Source organism: Hydra vulgaris, chromosome 12 (assembly GCF_038396675.1).
Source record: "Hydra vulgaris chromosome 12, alternate assembly HydraT2T_AEP".
Classification (NCBI taxonomy): domain Eukaryota; kingdom Metazoa; phylum Cnidaria; class Hydrozoa; order Anthoathecata; family Hydridae; genus Hydra; species Hydra vulgaris.
In genome coordinates this window covers 31,493,754-31,507,584 of record NC_088931.1, presented here as the reverse complement: position 1 = coordinate 31,507,584, position 13,831 = coordinate 31,493,754, and the positions used below count along the sequence as shown (strand labels likewise).

The window sequence follows — 13,831 nt, the reverse complement described above, 5'->3', positions numbered from 1 at the left end:
CCAACAGTAAAATTTCTCAGTATTGTACATACATGTACAAAATGTTTAACCTTCATATATTTTTCATATATTTGGCAAAAAAAAAAAAAAAATTTATTTGGAGTCAGAGTCGTACTCTGAAAATTTCAACGATTGGAGTCGGAGTTGGTATTTTTTTTTTACGACTCCACACCCCTAACACTATTTCATACTAGAATTTAAATGTGCTTAGTTTGTATTAGAAACTTGTAATGAAAACTAAAATTTGTTTAAATTTATAGGCTATATTAATGTATATTTAAAATTTTAAGACTATTAATGATTATTTTCACACTATTAACAACTATTTACATTTATTTTCAATTAATAATGTTTTTAAAATGGCTGTTTTTTATTTTGCAGATCAAAGCAGCTTTTCTCTTTTTTTTTTAAGAAAAAGGAATTGTTTTATTCTTTATTTATGCAGCAGTTTTTTTATTTCTCTTCTCTCTATACTTCTTTTGTCTTTCTTTATTTTTCTTATTTCTTAATTTCCTTAGCTCATCATTGAGTTAATCTCTGTCTATAAGTTTTTGAATAAATGTTAAGAGCTTTTTTAGCTCTCTTTTATTATCCTTCATTTTACAATATTCTCTCGAATTTTTTCTTCTCGATCTCGATTCTCTCAATTATTTTGCTTGTAATCGCTCAATTCGATTATAATTGCTCTTGATTATTTTCCTTCATTTTACGGTATTCTATATGATAGAAAACATTAGTTTTATTTATATATTTCTTGAATGACCTGATTAATAAGTAATTAATAAATAAAATACACTTCATTCCGCTTTAACTTTTTACAAATAAATAAAAACTTGCAAGTAGAAATTTACAAATACAATAAAAATAAAAATAAAATTGTGTTACATCAATAGTTTTCGAAATTGTTTCTAATGTAACGCAACTTTGAGCAGAAAATAATTATTTTTTAATAATTCAAAGCTACATTTTAATAAAAATTTTACAAAGAAAAAAAGTTTTTAAATGAAATCAAATTATTATTTAGTTTTCCTTTCTGGCATAATGCAATTTTTTGGATTTTTCTTTCAAAAACTTGTATTATTTGCTTTTGGTTAAAAATCACCTTTGTCATGTAAAAGTACATCTGCCTGCTTGTTTTACATACTTAAAAAACTTTTTAAAAGTTGTAATATGCGTAAAGTATAAAATCATTAAATGTATTTAATTAATTATACATTTGCTTAATTTTGGCAGTCTTAGATGTCTCATGGCTAAAGTTTGAATTTAAATTTATTTTGCTTTTAGGTCTTATATATTATAATAATCCATAGGTATAAACAGCCAAAAAAAATATTTTTTAATCACAACTTTTACAAAGTGTCTGTAGAAAGCACCATATGATCAGCCAAGAGACTGTATATCCACATTTTGTATTTTTTCTGTTTATTATCAATAAATTTTTGTCAATCAGTGGAGTGTGTCTGTCCACTAAATTTGATCTCAAAAATAATAGAACTTTAGGAAATATATAAATAATCAGTAGGGTTTTCTGGTCTAAAAGTCAATAACTCAATTTTCTTAATTACACAAAAAATGGGCAATGGCTACCTGGTTCTCAACTGATGATGTGTTGCTATATATGTTATACACATTTAATGCGTCAAATTTATAAAACATAAGTGTTATTCTATAATACAATATATAGATTATAGTAGATGACAAAAACAAATGATGTATATATAAGAAACCATTTTTAAACTTTTTTTTTTTTTAAGATCAGTTACAAGAAACAACTAACACTCATTTTTACACATCCATAAAGAAAAGTGAGAATTAGATATATGTATTTTATTAATGAATATTTAATTTGATAAATACATTTTTTTTTTTTAAACTTTTTTAAATTTGAAAAAAAAATAGATTCACCCTCTCTCCAGCCTTCAGAGCAAAGTTTTAGTGAAGAGCCGCCTTCCATCCAGCCATCACAACAAAGGTTCAATGAAGAACCACCATCTATCATGCCATCACAACAAAGGTTTAATGAAAATCCAGCCAATCACCATCCTTTACGCCAAATGTCCAATGAAGATATGTCATCACAACAAAGATTTTCTGGTCGTCTAAAATCAGGTGAAATAAATTGTTTCATCTTGCTTTGAAATCCATGTTTTATATGACATAAGCTAAGAATGTTGAATATATTTATAAATATTATTTATTTTTATAAATAATGTTTATAAATGTTATAATATTATACTCATATTTATAAATAATATTTTAGATTTTAATAATTAAAAAAAGAGGTTTCATCTTTTCTTTTCATCCTTTGTTGCACAAATTTAATAAATGTTGTCAAAGCATTTTTTATTGTTTTAAATAATAAAATTGTGTTAAGTATTTGGCATTCATTATTTTTTTATTATTATTATTTTGTATAATTTTTAGTGGTTTAGCAAGTTATTATTATTTATCAATTGTTCCAACAATTTTTAATGTCATTGTGCACTTTAATATATTGTCACTTCACAATTCCAATAATGTTTGATGTTGTTATAATGCTACTTTAATTTGACAATATATTTTAAATCATGTTATTTGTTTTAAAGCATTTATAATACATGTGTCAAAACTGATAATATTTGTTTACCCAGTTGTCCCTTTAAAGTGGTGACTCTTAACATTTTGCACACCTTTCGAAATCAGCATCTAAAATATGTGATAGTCTTTTACAAGGTTTTCAAAAAATTTTAAGCTTTTAATTGTTTTGATATGTATAGTTTTAAATATTTATGATTATTATCTGAACTATTTAAAACTATTAACTTTGGTATTAATGATGAAATTAGAAATTGTAGGAAAATGTAAAAAAATTTAACTGTAACTTTTATGTCATTTTTAACAGAATACATATTATGCTTAAAATATAATTTGCCACAAGATACACTTTCCAGGTTAAAGAAATAAACCAGGAAGGGGTCCTGGTTTATTTCTATATAAAAAAACTATACTAAATTTATAAGACTATTTTTGAGCCTTTTTTTAATTCAACATACTATCAAAATTATTACAATGGCTTCTTTTTTTTTAAATTTAGTTTTCTTACAGCAGGGTGGCCAGCCAACTGGAAATCAGGGAATAGTCAGGGAATTTTATTCTAGTCAGGAAATCAGGGAAAAGTCAGGGATTTTTAATTTTTTTTCCAAAAGTCAGCGAAAAAAAATCTTTTTTTCAAAATTTAATTTTTTTTTAATGTTTTTTTTTTACTTACTCCCAAACAACAATCAAGTAGAAGAAAAACTTATATTCATTTTACCATACATTCATAAAACTGTATTGAAAAATAAAATGTTAATTCTTTATATTATTAACTAAAGTTTGTTACATATCTTTGAAATATACAAATCTATGATTTTATTTAACTATGTTAATACAATGTTAATTTTTTCGCAGTAAATATTATAGAAATAATAAAAATGTCTAAAATAACTTACTTTGATAATGACTGGATCAATCTTGAATGTCATCCATCATGGGGTTGGCTTATAAGAGCTGATAATAAAGCAAAGGGTATGTGTAGTGTGTGTGGAAAGTGCGGATTGCATCTCGGAATTCGAAATGCATTTCGAATTCCGAGAAAAAAGTTTTCATAAAATAGTTTCGAATTCCGAAAATTTTTCCAGCGAATTCCGAAATTAAAATTTATTTTTTCGTGCTCTCTCCAACTTTTTAATTGTGTTTTTGTTTCTGTGTATATAAATATTCTACATTCTAATTCTATAAGAAGAAATAAAGAAAATAATTGTAACTTACAGTTATCCTGCATAATATAAGTAGACATAGAGAAAATATTCCTAAATTGCAGTTAATGGTTTCATGTCTTCATTTCATATCTACATGCAATAGTTTTTATATTTGGTATAACCTCGTGTTCGTTATATTTTACGATTTTCAACAGTGTTGAGATTTGCTTAATGGAGTGCGGTGTTTATTGAATTATTTGGATCGATATTTTTTAAATAGGTAAGCAAATAATAGCAAGAATAATAGCAGTTTTAATTTAACAACATTTATTGATAACTATTTAATTTTAATTTTGTTTTGTTTAACAAGTTAAATTATTATCAAAAGTGCATCCTAAAATGTCTTCAAAGGAAAGTTATTCGGAATACACAAAGCAATGTGAAAATCAAAATTCTGTTTGGATTAATTTTTTAAGAGGATCAAAATAATTAACAGCAAAATGTAAAATAGGTTATGAATTAGTAAAAACCGCTGATTCAACGACAACGTCACAGCACACGCATTTAAGAACAATACACAATATTAATGTGTTAAAACAGGATGTCGTGCAAGATGAAGGTCCAAAAAGCAGCGCATCAAAAATGATGATTACAAAATATTTATTCAACAAAAAAGATGAATCACTTTCTGCAATCGTATCACGAATGTGTGCCTTAGATGATATGCCATTCAAAGTTTTCTGTACATCTATCGATTTGAGAAATTTGTTTTTGGTTAGAGGCGCTTGAGATTATGCATTACCAAAATCACCTAACTCAATTCGCAAAATAATTTTAGAATACGCACAAAAAATGCGGGCTAAAATGATGCAAATAAATTTTAAGGAAGATGGAAAAAAATTTAGCTTAACTCAGATGAATGGATGTCTTCAAGGAACCAATGTTATTTAAATGTGAATGTCCATAGCAAGAAACAGTTTTGGAATTTAGGTTTAATACCTGTTAAAGGATGTTTCCCTGCAGAGAAATGCATTACGGCTCTGAAAACCACATTGCAAAACAACATTATAAATATCGATAAAGATATTATGTCTATAACAACTGATGGGGCAGCAGTGATGCAAAAAGTTGGACGGCTTTTACCATGTAATCAGCAGTTGTGCTTCGCATATGCGATACATTTAGCTGTAATTAATGTTCTGTATAATAGTTCGAATACAACTGAATTGGTGGCTCACACATATGCAGAAAATGTTAGTGTAGAAGATCAAGTAAGTGACTTCGATGAGTCGGATGAGGAATACATTGAAGATGAAAATGTTGGCTTGATTATTGAACAAACTTATAATGAAGCTGAGCTTGTTGAGACTCAAGAATTTGGCTTTAGTTTTCTCATTAAAAAAGTTTGTTTGATTGAAAAAAATTTCATTTTTCGAAAAACATCAAATTATATTCTTCAAGTATACTTGAAACAAAAATTTGGAAAACAATTGAAACTTATTATGGACACTAGAACTAGATGAAATAGCTTAATCAAAATGTTTGAAAGGTTTACCAAGTTAAAAAGTTGTGTTAGAAAAGCATGATTGACATTGCATCTGATATCATTATTTAAGATGGTGAAGTTTTGTCGATTAAAAACATTATCTCTGCACTTCTCCCAGTGAAGCTTACTGTTAAAGCCCTTTGTCGAGAAGATGCAAATCTGCTTTCTGCTGGTGCGACATTTTCTTTTATGCTTGAGAATTTCAGATCTGATGAACTTTCATTAAAATTAAAGAAGTAATTAGAAAACCGAATAAGCCAAAGATGAACTAATGTGTCTGGAACTCTTCAGTATTTACACAATGGAGGAAAAAGTGAGATTTAGCATTTTTCACTAGACCATTGAAAAAAACAATAGCCAAAGTTATTGAAAATTTTGCACAAAGATTGATATTTAACACTAACATGAAAACTTCCTCAGGCGAGCAGTCAGAAGCTGACGATGTGATAGAAGTGATGTTGGAAAAACAAAACTAAGCCCTTAACATTAATGAAAAAGTTGGAGAACAAAATTCAATTGAATTTATCGTCCAACATAACGTCCAACTAAACTCAATAAATAATAAATAGGAACTTAATTTCAAAAATCAAATCTGAAATGAAATTCTTTGAAGAGAATGGGGTTCGTGGCAAAATATTAGAGTCTATCTACTCACACTTGATTTTGATTCCGCCATCGAGCGTGGAGTCTGAGCGAGCCTTCTCAATTGCTGGTAACTTTAGTACAAAAGCTCGAACGAGACTCAGAGACGCAGTTTTAAGTGATCTCTGCTTCCTCAAGGCATATTTTAGGCAAATAAAACAATAATTTTATATTTTTTATTATCAAATGATATACCATATCAGAATGTTTCTGCACTAATTTGGTATAATTTTATGTTCAATTTTTATTTTTAAAGAAAGTATTTTTTATGCAATAAATAACAATGAATTATCTCAAATAAGCTATTTTTATTATTTTTATAGGCATAAAAAAATTTAAAATATTTTCGGAATTCAACCGAAGTTCTAAAAAAATTTAATTTTGAATTCCGATTTTTTTTATTTTCATGAAAAATTTGCATTCTCCAGCGGAAAGACATTTTCTCTAAGTAATATGGGTATAATGGCAGTCAAAAGTCATGAAAAAAGTGCAAAGCATTTTAAAAATATATCTTTAAAAAACCAACCAACAGTATTTGATTATTTTACTGACAAGTTACAGAAAAATATAGTATCACAAGTAACTGTTTCATCAACATCAGCTTTGATAGCCTCTGAATCATTGCCATTAGCTTTCCGTGTAGCCAAATCTTCTCAACCAATGCCAATTGTTTCAACAAGTTCTTTCAGTACAACAGTACCACCTTTCTCTTTATTTATGGCTCAAAATGATGTAATACATTCTGAAATACTTAGGGCGCTATACGTTTTACAGCAGTGTTTCTCTTACAGATCATGTTCGAAAATAGGACAACTGTTTAAGTCTATGTTTCCTGGCAGTTTTATAGCTAAAAAAATGACTATTGGGAAAACTAAAGTAGCCTATAACATCACACATGGTCTTGCCCAATATTTCCATGATCTTGTTTTAAAGACAGTGTTAAGCTCTACACACATTGTTGAATTTTTTGATGAGTTTTTAAACGAAGTTGTTCAAAAAGGTCAAATGGATATTTGCATTCGTTATTGGAATTTTATTTTCAACCATGTGACTACAAGATACTTTTCATCAGTGTTTCTTAGTCAAGCATCTGCAAATGATTTGTACAACGGTTTTACAAGTATCTTAAATGAAAATCTTCAAGCCAAAATTTTACAAATTTCTATGGATGGACGAAATGTGAATTTGAAGTTTTTTGATATTCTCAATGATGAATTTGGTAAAAAGTTTGAAACATCTAATCTTAAAATGGGATTATGTGGCCTACATATTGTACATGGTGCATTTCAAGTAGGTCATAAAAAGGTGAAATCGAATGTGAATGCAGTTCACAGTACTCAAAAGTTTTTACAAGCTATTTCATGATAGTCCTGCTTGTAGGGTAGATTATCAAACAGTTTGTGGAAGTGATAAGTTTCCACTGATATTTTGTTCAACAAGATGGGTTGAAAATTTATCTGTATCTCAAAGAGCTTTAGATATTTATGATAATGGGAAGATGTATGTCACGCAGTTTAAACTATCTAGTAATTATACTGTAAACATTGTAACTGATGCTGTCAATGATCTTCTAATGCCTGCTAAAATTGCTTTTTTTTTAATATTTGGGTTCAATTGTAGAGCTATTCGTAAGACTTTTTCAGTCAGGTTCTCTATTAGCACGATTCTTATATCAAGAACTTGAAGAGCTAATGAGATCTCTCATGCAAAACTTTATTAAGAAAGGCGTATTGGAGGGAATAAAATCTGTTATAAAGCTAATGAAAAAAGACTTAACCACGCACAAGTGTCACAAAAAAGAAGTAAAAATTGGTATCACAACTTCTTCTCTACTTGGTAAAATAAAAATAAGTGAATGTCAGAAGTTACAGTTTCGAAGTGATTGTATTCAGTTTTACATTGGAGTTGTTGATAAACTGAGAGAAAGAAGTCCTTTAAAATATAAACTTACAAGAGCAATCTCAGCTTTAAACCCCATTATTATATGTTCTAATTTTGACTCAGGAAAAAAAAGAATGACTGATTTACTCACAATTCTTCATGAATCTAAATGGATTAATGCTACAATAGCTAATAAGGTCAATAATCAGTATTGAGATTTATGTGATCTTGCAAATATATTAGAATTCACAAATGACAATTTTTATAAGGATAGGTTGGATGTTTTTTTAACCCCTTTTATAAGCCAGAATTTTAATAGCTTATTTGAAGTATCCAAAATTGTCTTTACTTTGTCACATGGTAATGCACAGGTTGAAAGTGGGTTTTCTATCAATTCAGATGTTCTTGTTGAAATTTTGCATGAAAGCTCTGTAGTTGCCCAAAGACAATTTTATGATGGAATTCACCATGTTGGAGGAGTTTTGCGATGTGGAAATAACAAAATCAATGATCAAAAGTGTAAACATGTCCCATTCATACTACAAAGATTCATTAAAACGAAAAAAAGAAGAAAAATTGCAAGAAAAACAAGATTGTATTGGTAAAAAATTAGCTCTGCAGAAAATTAAAGAATTAAGTTCTAAAAAAACAAATTTAAATCAACATCATCAAGAAGATATATGTTAGATTGAACTAGAATTAAAAATGCTATCACGCAAAATGGAATGAACAGATTTACATTATTTTTGTTTAAAAAGATTTAAACTATTTTCTTGAATTTAGAGATTTTTGTTTTGAAGTTTTTAAGTTAAAACCAAAAAAAATTTTATGAAACCATTTAAAATGTATATTTTTAACTCATAATAACTGAGCTATATATTTGTTATATTATATTTTTGCTCTTAGTTTAAATTGTATCTTAGATAATAACTTAGTTAGATTATATATTTGCTCTTTTGTTAATTTTCAAGGAAATTTATTCATTTGCTATCAAAATTTCCAAAAGAACATAAGGCAAACGGGACCAAATGTATTGCATATATATTGGCGTATGCATATTTATTTTATACTATTGTTAGACCACTGTTTTATTATTAAACTTTTTGTTGTTAATTTTATAAATTTTGAAGTTTAATTTAACTCCATTTTAAAAAGTAAAAAACTTACTTCACTTCTTAGTAATAATATAGAAAAGTCTGAAGTCTAAATTATGATCATGTAACTTATATAGTATAAGAATGTAAAAAATATATGCAATATATAACATATATCTTTCATATTATTTTTTTCTTCATAATATCTTTGGTATTAAACTGGAAAGCATTTACTAGCAAAAGTTAAAAAACTCACACATTAAAGTATAACTGTATCAGGGAAAAGTCAGGGAATTTAATTGTACAAAGTGGCTGGCCACCCTGTACAGTGAAGAGATATGTTGTGATGTAGACTCTAAATACTTGAAATGGCTGCATTAACATTGGTTAAAATTTAATTTTGCAGCTTGCTTTTTATGTAAGGAATGTGGAGGATTCTCAAAAAGCAATTTGTAAATGGACAAGAAGGCAGTTTAGACAATCTTTAGCAAGATCTTAACTGTATCATAGTAGTTTGTTTTGGAACTGCTTCAATCTTTTTGAAAATTTAGATTTAATCCAAACTGAAATTTTTGTGTTGGTTTATAATTTCCTGTTGTTTTGTATCAAAAATTAAGGAAATGCTGCCTCCCAATCAATACTTAGCAGCAAAATTTTCTTTATTTCACCTCCACTGACTTCCGCCTTTCTATTGGCAGCCGCCTCCAGAAAATTTTTTGGAGGCAAAACAATTTGGAGGTCATCTCCAATAACTTCTGCCTCCCAGCTGGCTGCAGCCACCAAATTGTAGGCTAAAATATTTGACTCCCGCCGGCGAATGTAATGAAAAATAATTGTATGTTTGTCTTTAAGTTAACGAGCAAATAAAGTATTAACTGAGAACAAATGTTAAATATTTGACATCAAATATAAATATAAAACAAAGTTTTGTTTTATTATGGTTTATTGACTATTTAAAAAAAAAATTGAAAAAAACCTGTAATTTTGTCAGAACAGTTTCTAGGACTATCGAATAAATTTTTAACTTTTAAACATCTTAAACTATTATTCACTTATAACTTTAAAGCGTGTAAAAGTAGATGAGTCTATATTTTTAAGCGTTTTAAAAGTATAGAGTAAAGTATAAATAATGTTTATAAAAGTACATATATTTAAAGTTTATAAATTTTTTTTGTTGTTGTAATTTGGCAAAACTATTAGCGTAATACAGCATGGTCGCAAATTTTTAATAAACATTAGCAGGTATTTTTTTAATAACTTTTACAATATCTAATTATTAAAAATAAGTATTTAACGTTATAGCAAATGATAAAATAGATAAAAATTTTAGCATGTTGACTTGTTCTAAAAAACTTAAACCAAAATCAGTCAATTTAATTACTTATTATAATTTTTTTTTTTTTTTTTTGTCAAAAAGATTTATTCGCCAATGGCATAGAAGTAAAATTTCCAACTTTCAACTTTTGTTTGGAATAATAAAACTATTTATTTATTCTACTTAATTTATTAGTTTTAAAAAAAAAATTAGAATTTTTTTAAATACTAAAAACTTTTGCAAATAATCATAGAAAATGAAACTTGTCAAATATTTAACATTTGTTTCTAGTTAATATTTAATTGCTTTAAAGCAAATGAGCAATTATTTTTCATTACATCTGCTGGCGGAAGGCAAATATTTCCACCTCCAATTTGGTGGCCAGTTGGGAGGCAGAAGCTATTAGAGGCAGCCTCCAAATGATTCTGCATCAACAATTTTTTTTGGAGGCAACCACTAATGGCTTCCGCCTCCCTAATTAACTCCTCAACTTGGGGAGTACCCACGGTGGTACATCAAGTACCACAGTGAAATGAAATGAACTTAAAAGCATACTTTAATACTTTAACTAGCACTTGATAAAAAGATTGTCTGCCCCCGCAGAAATACTGCTTGAACTAATTAATTTAAAAATTTTCATTCCGTGCCAACTGGACCAAGGTCCAACATGGACCCCCTCAGATTTTGATCAAACTTAGTGGGTTTGTTAATATCAATAAGAAAGGCAATTCCTAAAAATTTCAGCATAAAATCGTTTGTGGTTCATGAGATATGGTCATTTGAAATTTCGGATTTTTCTAAAAATAAAAACTTCAGTAGCAAAAACATGATTTGTTCATACTTTGAAGCTCTATATTTTAAAAACAAAAATTTCAGAAAACCTAGTTTTTTTTTATTGTATACGACTCTAGACTTACTTTAATAAAACTTTGACATTGAATTCTTGAATGTCACATTTTTTCCATAATGGCTACCTAAAAAACCTAAAAAATTGTTTGCAATTTTGTTTGGATTTTTGATGAGTCAATATACAAAACCTGCAGTTTAGGAAGTGAAAAGAAATACTTTTTTAGTTTCTATATATGGTAGGCTTCTAAATTTTTAGAAATTTACTGGTAAGATACAATTCAGTAAAAAATTATAGACCTCTAAAAATGGCTGCGGCTAAAACTTAGGAAAATGTGCCTCCACTTCAAACCACCGGTAACCTAGGATCAACACTGGTTTTAAAAAGATTTTTTTTTCTTCTAATTTAATAGACTTTATTACAGTGATTTCAGAAAAAAAATAGTGGGTAATCATGGGAAAGTTACAAAATCAGAACAATGAAAATACCCAAAATACATTAAAAACAATAAAAATAAAGTTATTGTTGTACTTTAGTTTGTGTTATATACTGTAATACAAAGTATGTATGAATTTAAAAGTATTTCATAATCAGTACTAAAAATAAGTTTTTAATTAAGCCTGACTTAAACTCAATTTTTAAATAGCCCTAGCTTTTTTCTGCGCCCCCCCCCCTCCCCCATCCTTTTCCTGATTATTTACTTTTTCACATTTTTTCCCAGAACTTAGAAAAAAATTGTAATTGAACACTTCTCCTTGCATGGTATGTCTGGTTTTATGTCTGATGTATGAAGTGCCTTTATGCCCAAACACACCACTAAACATACACTTATAAAAACTGAAATTTAGTTTTTAATGTTTTCATATAAAACTTATTAGTAGCCTATTAGGTAAAACTGAAAAGAAAGACTTTCAGTCTAATTTACCTAATATTTAATATCATGACTATAGATTTTAAAATATATTTTCAATACATTTACTATTCCACCCTTCCTTATTAATTTGACTTATTTGATTATCATTTTCAAATTTAGATTACAACTTATACCAAGTTGAGAGTTATTTGACTTGTCAACATAATGCAATGTTGATTATGTAATAAATAATATTATTATGTAATAAACAACCAATATATATAATATTATTATGTAATAAACAATAAACATTGAATCTTTTAAATGGTTTTTGCTAAAAAACTTAGACCAAAGTGGTGTATACCTATTGGAAGTGCTTCAGGTCTCCATTAAGTGTGTGTTTGTGAGTACCACCAAAATGCAAAACTTTTAGTATAACAAATACCAGAGGGGGTGGGCAGAAAAGAGCTAGGGCTATTTAAAAATTGAGTTTAATTCAGACTTAATTAAAGACTTATTTCTAGTACTAATTATGAAATACTTTTAAATTCATACATACTTTGTATTACAATATATAATACAAACTAAAGTGCAACAATAACTTTATTTTTATTGTTTTTAATGTATTTTGAAATCCTAAAATTTTGGTCCATTATTAATTTGGCATATTAGGAATTTTTTTTTTTACTTCTAGCTAAAAAATTGAGTGCATATATATATTATTTTAAATTTTAGCTATAATATTCTTTTTAAAATTTGTTATTTACTTTTCCGAATGTTGGAACCTCTGATCTACACTTATGTGTTTGTTTGCATTTACATGAAAAAAGTGTAGTACATTTAAAATTGTAATAAAATTATACATAAGAGAAATAACTGTGCCATCTTGGCGGGAAATGCAGGGTATGTTAGGTCGTAGTAAGTTATTACAATTTATTTTAAAACAGTTTTTCAGAGTCCTTCTTTTTTAAAAAAATATTGTCAACTATGCTATTTGTTCAACTTTTTTACTAGTTATTTATAATCATGTAATTTTTTTAATTTGTTAAATTTTTTTTTTTTTTTTAGTACCACCAATAAAATCAACGGGAAACGTCCGGTAATTTGATTTTAAGTCATTTATTTTTATGAATAAGTTTGTGTAAGATTTTTTTTTAAGTTCAATTAATATTTTTGTAAGTTAAATTAACATTTTAAAATCAAAAAAGTTTAATATTAAAATAATGACTAATGTTTTAAAGATTATTGTATTCTAACATATTTAAAAAAAAAAAATATATATATATATATATATATATATATATATATATATATATATATATATATATATATTAAAATAACATTACTATATAAATATTAACAATTAAAAATAATTCTTTAAAATAAATTGAAATAAAAATGTAAAATTTATTTAAAGTTTTTTTTTTTTTTTTTTTTATTTTTTCAAGTAAAAAAATAATTTTGGGTTTTTAGTAGTTAAAAATTATTTTCATTATTTGCAATTGCTTCATAATATTCAAAATAATTTCCATTGTTTGCAATTGCTATTCAAAAATTTTTTAAAGAGTTTTCGGTATTTAAAAGGTAGATTTAAACCTGTCTTGTATTATACAGAAAGACAAAAAAAGTAATGTGTATCACAAAAATTTATATTGGAACACAAGAAAACCGAGATCAATATTTTATTTTTAAGGCATTTACTCAGAGAATTGTTTGAATTATGACAATGGTTAAAATTAACAAGTCTTTTTTACAGAAAGCTGCATTTTAAGTTCTTAAAGAAAGTTTACATGTTAGAATTAATATTAAAATAGTTTTATTTCGAAAAACCTTAATGTAACTACTATTTTACAAGCATTTGGTCTAAATTGACTAGAATTTCATTGGTTTAGTATCAAACGATGGAAAGTGACCAGATCAGAAAAATTTACCAG

At 26.9% G+C, this 13,831-nt stretch overlaps 1 protein-coding gene across 2 annotated transcripts in view; it reads left to right on the top strand.

Annotated features, from left to right (window-relative positions):
• LOC100203179 (rho GTPase-activating protein 26) overlaps positions 1–13,831 on the top strand; it is a 60,356-nt gene that overhangs the window by 44,148 nt on the left and 2,377 nt on the right. Inside the window, exons 23-25 of one of the 2 annotated variants that reach the window (XM_065812917.1) lie at positions 1,755–1,805; positions 1,900–2,109; positions 12,966–12,996. In XM_065812917.1, coding sequence (XP_065668989.1) covers positions 1,755–1,805; positions 1,900–2,109; positions 12,966–12,996 — 292 coding nt within the window. The remainder of the gene's footprint in view (positions 1–1,754; positions 1,806–1,899; positions 2,110–12,965; positions 12,997–13,831) is intronic. The other variant, XM_065812918.1, reaches the window with a different exon arrangement.